The sequence below is a fragment of the Palaemon carinicauda genome, chromosome 1 (assembly GCF_036898095.1).
Source record: "Palaemon carinicauda isolate YSFRI2023 chromosome 1, ASM3689809v2, whole genome shotgun sequence".
Taxonomy (NCBI): domain Eukaryota; kingdom Metazoa; phylum Arthropoda; class Malacostraca; order Decapoda; family Palaemonidae; genus Palaemon; species Palaemon carinicauda.
This window is the reverse complement of record NC_090725.1, coordinates 125,640,694-125,648,010: the sequence shown is the minus strand read 5'-3', so window position 1 is coordinate 125,648,010 and position 7,317 is coordinate 125,640,694. Positions and strand designations below refer to the sequence as shown.

At 33.7% G+C, this 7,317-nt stretch overlaps 1 protein-coding gene across 1 annotated transcript in view; it reads right to left on the bottom strand.

Moving 5' to 3' along the window:
* The window catches only part of LOC137651484 (NAD kinase-like), a 548,585-nt gene extending 544,508 nt beyond the window's left edge, over positions 1–4,077 (bottom strand). Inside the window, exon 1 of the mRNA XM_068384740.1 lies at positions 3,883–4,077. Coding sequence (XP_068240841.1) covers positions 3,883–3,980 — 98 coding nt within the window. The 5' untranslated portion in view covers positions 3,981–4,077. The remainder of the gene's footprint in view (positions 1–3,882) is intronic.
* Between the last annotated feature and the right edge of the window lie 3,240 nt (positions 4,078–7,317).

The window sequence follows — 7,317 nt, the reverse complement described above, 5'->3', positions numbered from 1 at the left end:
GAGGTAGAATCAATTAAGCATTTAGGAACTATGATCTCCAATAAAGGGTCTTTAGAATTAGAGTTAATGAAAGATTAAAAAAAAAAAAAAAAAAAAAAAGCAAATCAGACAATGGCTAGGTTAGGTAAAGTTTGGAAATCAAATCACCTGAAATTACATATAAAACTCAGACTATATATCAGTTTAGTGAGATCGGTGTTACTATATGGACATAAGTCAAGGATATTAGAAGTTATATGGCATGACAGGATTAGAAATGAAATTATAAGAGAGAATACTCGAGCGCTATATGTGGATGAGATCATGATGAGGGATAGATGGAGATGGTTTGGTCATGATCTTGGCACTCCCTAAGAGAGAGTAGTTCACCAAACGTGGGCTCTACAAGAGTTGGAAGACCCAGTCCTACATGGCTGAGGACTATGAAGTACAAAGTAGGAGATGATGAATGGAGAAGTATTGAGTTTAAAGCTCAAGATGGAGACGACTGACGAAATCTAACCGAAACCCTTTGCGTTAATAGGCGTAGGAGGAGATGATGATGATGATGATATTGAATCCACTTCAAAAGACTAAAGACTATTGGCTGCTGATACCCAACAAGGCCATTTATATCAACATCTTATCTTAAAATACCAGCGACGGACTTCCCAAAGAGATGATAATTTCACCACTGATAATAAATGATTAAACAGTTCACTAGAATATACTCAAATGGCGATAATCTGTTACAATCAGCACACTTTGGCAGAGTACTACTACCTGATAGATATTTGTGTGCGAGGCGGAATTCTGTAGATCCCCAATTTTGTTAAACTTTAACCTTTCATTCGATCTAGAAAAAAAAAAAGAAATAAAAAAAGAAAAGGATGACATTAACCCTGAACCTTTTATATTTTCGACGAGGGGTGACAGACATTTCCGCCCATTCTGGACGAATGAACGGAGACAATTAAACGTTATATACGAGAAAAAAATTACCCTTATTTCTAAAACAAGTTTCAAAGTGTCAACCGATGATGTCACCTGTGCATTAATTACAAAGGCGCAGCTCAGGTAAGAGAGCTGAATGTGATTCGTCCTTATGTACACCAATACATCTAATGTCAATCTCTCACTTGAAACCTTCACAAAATAGCTTTACATAAACTTTATGGAATGTAAAATTTAGAGTTGACCTCTTTTATTAACGAGTTTTTTCCATGGACGAATTTTGGCTTCTTGATTTCCTGCATGTCCAAGGCCTCACACAGGAAATGTAGACAGCTTGACTATTTCGTCAAATTTGAAAAGGCTCTGAAAGGCGGGCTATTTCAGTCTAGTAATACATAAAATAGAGAAATTTCAAATCCGAATTCTATAAAAAGAAAGAAAGAACAGAACTGACTTTCCTTATCTTTACACGGAATGCTATAAGTTATTGCCTTTTGCGCATTAATTGGCTCATAAACAGATTAATTAATGAATAATACCTTGAAATGTATACAAGTAAGGTCATTATTAGCACTAATAAATATAAAAATAACAGTGGCTTTCCATAGAGAAAAATGTAAAGGAACAAAGCCTCCGTCTAGTTATTGACAAGGATAGCTTTTTATTAAATACCCGTTAAGAAAATATTGCAATCATACTCGAAGCAAGCCCCAAATTAATCGGAGAAAAACATATAAATAAAGCTTAACTTTGTTTCTTATTCTGTCAAATCATACAATAGAAATATTTTTAACTTTATTCGATGAACTCAATTTTCTCTACAACATTAACGGAAGATATACAAGACAGAGTAATATTTATATATATATATATATATATATATATATATATATATATATATATATATATATATATATATATATATATATATAGAGCCTATATATATATATATATATATATATATATATATATATATATATATATATATATATATAGGCTCTATATATATATATATATATATATATATATATACATATGTGTGTATACATATTACAATTGACTGATTGCAATAATTACAGAGGCATAACACTTACGTCAATTATGAAAATATATAGTATACTTATTTTAAAGAAACTGGAGAGAAAGATTGATGATAACCTGAGAGATGAACAAGCAGGATTTAGAAAAGGTAGAAGTTGCACTGAGCAAATTTTCATTTTGAAACATGTACAGAAATGCGTAGAATATAGAAATCAACTTTTGATGGCATTTGTGGGCTATGAAAAAGCCTTTGATAGTGTGCACCGCCCAATTTTGTGGAGAGACCTCTTAAATATGTAAATCTTATTAATTCTGTTCATGAGCATAGCAAGTACAAAGTTAATGTTAACAGAGTTTTATCAGATGAATTTCCAGTGAACAGCGGAGTACCCCAAGGGAATGTGGTGTCACCTATGTTGTTTATCCTCCTCATGGGTTTTGTAATGCGTAGAACAGTCAGATATGGTGGAGAAGGATTGGACTGGATTGGTGATAGGAATTTAGTAGACCTAAAGTATGCTGAGGATGCTGTCCTTGTTAGCAGAACATCACAGGATTTGCAATGTTTTCTTACCAGAATGCATGAAATATCACACGAGGTTAGGCTCCAGATAAATAGAAGAAAGACAGAGATGATGAGAACGGAGTATGCAATGGAAGATGAAATATCATTAGAATGAGAAAGCATTTATAAGGTAGAATCATTTAGGTATTTAGGAACTATGATCTCCAATAAAGAGTCTTTAGAATTTAGTGAAAGATTGAAAAAAGCAAATCAGATAATGGCTAGGTTAAGTAAAATTTGAAAATCAAATCGCCTGAAATTACGTATAAAACTCAGACTATATATCAGTTTAGTGCGACCGGTGTTACTCTATGGACATGAATCATGGTATGACAATGAAACAATCTCCAATAGATTTAGTAGATTTGAGAATAAAGCCCTCAAAAAGATACTGGGAGTTAAATAGCAGGACAGGATTAGAATTGAAACTATGAGATATTACTCGAGTACCATATGTGGATGAGATCATGATGATGGGTAGATGATCTTCACACTCCCCAAGAGATATTAGTACACCAAACATTCAGCTGGGCTCCACAAGGCACTAGAAGAGTTGAAAGCCCCAGGCCTACACAGCGCTGAGAACTATGAAGCGCTAAGTAGGAGATGATGAATGAAGAAGTATTGAATTAAAAGCTTAAAAGAGAGACGACTGGGGAAATATATCAGAAGCCATTTGCGTCAATAGGAGTAGGAGGCGATTATGATGATGATATATGCATATATATAAATTAGAATTAATTTTCAGCATGAAGTAGACAATAAAATCTGATATCAACACACAATATTATTAGAATATGATTTGTATACACACGCACAAACACACATACACACACACACACATATATATATATATATATATATATACACACATATATATATATATATATATATATATACATATATATATATATATACATATATATATATATATATATATATATATATATATATATATATATATATATATATATATATATATAGTTTTCTGCATTTCGCAAAAACACATACATTTCATTTACCAGTTACCAACTACGTTATTATGGTTATTAATATTTATCATATAAAAAACTGTTATTGACAAATATCCAAAGGGCTATATAAAACTAAAAAAATATAAATAAGATAAACTACTCAATACGAACAGCAGGCATATAATAAATAACCAATAATTTAAATAAACCGGCAAATGCAATACTTGAATGAAATATAAACAATACTGTGGATTCCATCTCTTCTCGTCCCCTAAGCTACAAATTTGGTAAAAAAATCTCCGAGTGGAAACTGCTACCTGCATCTCCTCCATCAAAACACAAATAAAAAAAGAAAAAAGGTCAACTCACCTGAAACCTTGCACCTTATCCTTGAGTCTGGACGTCGGAGTTCTGGGTCCTCCCATTTTGACCAGCATCTGGGCCAATTGCATCTCATCTTCATTCATTTTAACTCGGCCACAAAGGAAAGTCGTCTCACAATAAAAAAAATCTGATCAAAATCTCTTCAGCCTCTTCAAACTAGGAATAATTAATCACAGCAAATCTGATGTCACGTAAAGAAAACAATGATTTCAATCTTAAACGTTGCGGATCAAATGGGTTGACTCATCGCCCATCTGCCGGTAATGCAACAGGTTGCTGTAGGTGCCATGTGCTTTGCATACGTTGACAAACATGATGGTCCTTACTTAAATTAACATACTGTCAAACAAATAATTCACTCGGCTAATTTATTTGAAAGGGAGGTCTGGTGATAACTCGGTACGAGAAATATTTACACACAATGAGTGCAAGGAATCACGTGATTATAATGTTGAGAGAGAGAGAGAGAGAGAGAGAGAGAGAGAGAGAGAGAGAGAGAGAGAGAGAGAGAGAGAGAGAGAGAGAGAGAGAAGGCTTATGAATTAATTACCCTCCATTGAATAAACATGCCTAATGTGTAGAACACCTTTCTAAAGGTTGAAGTTTAACTATTGACAATGAAAATCTCTATCTCTATTTTTCTCTCTCGTTACATCCATAATCCCAGGCAGAGGGGTGAAACTAAGAACAGCCAGCGGTCAAAGGAGAGAGTAGCTTTCCTAAGTTAGGTTAAGTAACATTTAATCATGACAGCTTTCACCGAAGTTCATTATCACCGCCTTTGCGCTACTAGGATGTTCAAGTTTATTCTATTGAAATGATAGATCAGTATATGACAGCAAAATTTAAAATCATTCAAAAATTAAAGAAATCTCCAATTATATATTGCTTATTTACAAACGAGAACGAGTTTAAAATGAAAAAAAAAAAAATAACCACTTGTAAGAGTCAAAACACAGCAGGCACTACCATTGCACGAGGTGGCTTTGAATCACAACACTAAAATGACAGGAGACAAGACAAGAGTTTGACCGGAAGGACACTGTGGTGGCGCCAGTAAAAGCGCTTCTGCGCTGCACCTTGTTAATAATGATAGCTGAGAGAACGTCTGCGTACTCTACCTTTCACTTTGGTCCACACCACACTGTCAGCTCGACTTCTTTAACATTCCTACTATTACGGGGCTCTCACTCGGTTGTTTGCCCCGCCTACTGACCCACTAGTACCACCCATCAACACGAATGGGACTCCGCCTACAATTATGACTAAACTCGTGCCCTAAGTATCCTCCAATCGTTTTGAAAGTAAATGATGAAATAAGTGGTAATGGTGCTGATAATGGGAAGGAACTAATGGGGCCCGTGAGTGACGATGCTTCGGGCATTAGACCCTGATATTATCAGTCATTCCATACAACGGCGATTATTACCAGTGCTTAGGGCAAATTGAGGTTCAAAACCTTAGGCATCATTGATAAAAATGTGCTCATACATTTGTATTTGCAATCCTACACGAGCTATAATGAGGTTTCAGTTATCAACACGATTACTAAATATGATTAATGGTTACTCTAACCTTCCTTAAGGACGAGATTCACCCATCATCTCTTCACCTGTATCTCATTATCTCCTCTTAGCAGAATTGCCTCAAATAATATCATCCTGGCCATTGAACAGAAAGGCATTCTTGATAGCATTCCACATTTAATCTATTGTGACCGTTGCACATGTCCTGCTGCACAATAGAGATAGATCTTATGTGGAATTAGTCATGAAGACCAAGGATCAATCAATGTGACCATTCTCTCACATAATTCTTGGGACAGATGTGGAAATCGCTGCCGCTTTCCTTATTACCTGGCCTTTGCTGACCTGCTATCATTCATGGTGTGAGATCCCTTAGATCACGTTTCTTGAAGGTCTTGGCTCGTTTTAATACTTATCCTACTAGTAGTTTGTATGGATACTACAGGAAAAAGATTGGATATATATATATATATATATATATATATATATATATATATATATATATATATATATATATATATATATATATATGTATATATATATATATATATATATATATATATATATATATATATATATATATATATACTGTCTATATATGTGTGCGTGTGTGTGTGTGTGTATGATAAATATTGCATATTTAGATGTGTTTTTCTTATCCAAATGAGCCATATATTTTAATACATTAAAGGCGAAACCACTCAAAGACAATAGCTTTTGACTGAACGGGAATCGAACCCTGGTCCAGGAAACTTGTATTACAGTGATATAACACTTCGTGGCTAAGTGCTATGTCAGACATTAAAGTATTAAGATATATAGCTTATTTGAATCTAAATATGAATGTATATATATATATATATATATATATATATATATATATATATATATATATATATATATATATATGTCTATTTGTAATGGTACAAAGACTAAGGTGAGTTATTAACAAGCTTTTCATTGTACATGTTGAACGAAAGGTCTGAATAAATAGTCAAGGACAACTACCAAATAGGAACTACATGAAGAAAAAGTCAAGATGAAGCCAAGGATACTGAAAAGAATATGAAGAGCTCGAGGTAAGAGAGGTGAAATTAAGCGTTGGACTTCAGGAAGTATATAATGAAAAAAAAAATAAAGACTAGACTGAATGAAACAAGAACCTGAGAGTGAGAGAGTAACACAAGTCCAAAGGAAGAGAATCACGTTGAGTATCCAGTGGTGTTTAAGGTTCTTTTGAGCTTCTTAAGACTCAAATACTTCAGCAAAAGTTTTTTTTCGCTCTGGAGTAAGGTGTTGCCAGAAGGGTAAAACCATCTGATTTCTCAACAAGTATTTAAGGATGTATGTAAGTTATAGACGGTTAGTCGGGAGCGATCCACAAATTATTATTATTATTATTATTATTATTATTATTATTTATTATTATTATTACCTAAGCTATAACCCTAGTTAGAAAAGAAGGATGCTATAAGCCCAAGGGCTTCAGCAGGGGAAAATAGTCCTCTAGTAAGGAAAGGAAATAAGGAGCTAAATAAACTAAAAGAGAAGTATTGAACATTTGAAATAAATTATTTTAATAACAGTAACAATTTAAAATAAATCTTTCATACATAAACTATAAATACTTAAAAAAAAGAGTAAGAGAAATGAGATAAAATAGTGTTCCCGAGAGAAATAAGATCGAACAGGGTGTCTGAATGTACCCTTAAGCAAGAGAACTATAGCCCAAGACAGTGCAAGACCATTGTAAAGAGGCTAGGTCACTACTGAAGGCTAAAGATCAACGGTTTGATTTCGGAGTGTCCTTCTCCTAGAAGACCTGCTTGCCATAGCTAAAAGAGTCTCTTCTACCCTTTCCAAGAGGAGGGTAGTCACTGAACAATTACTGTGC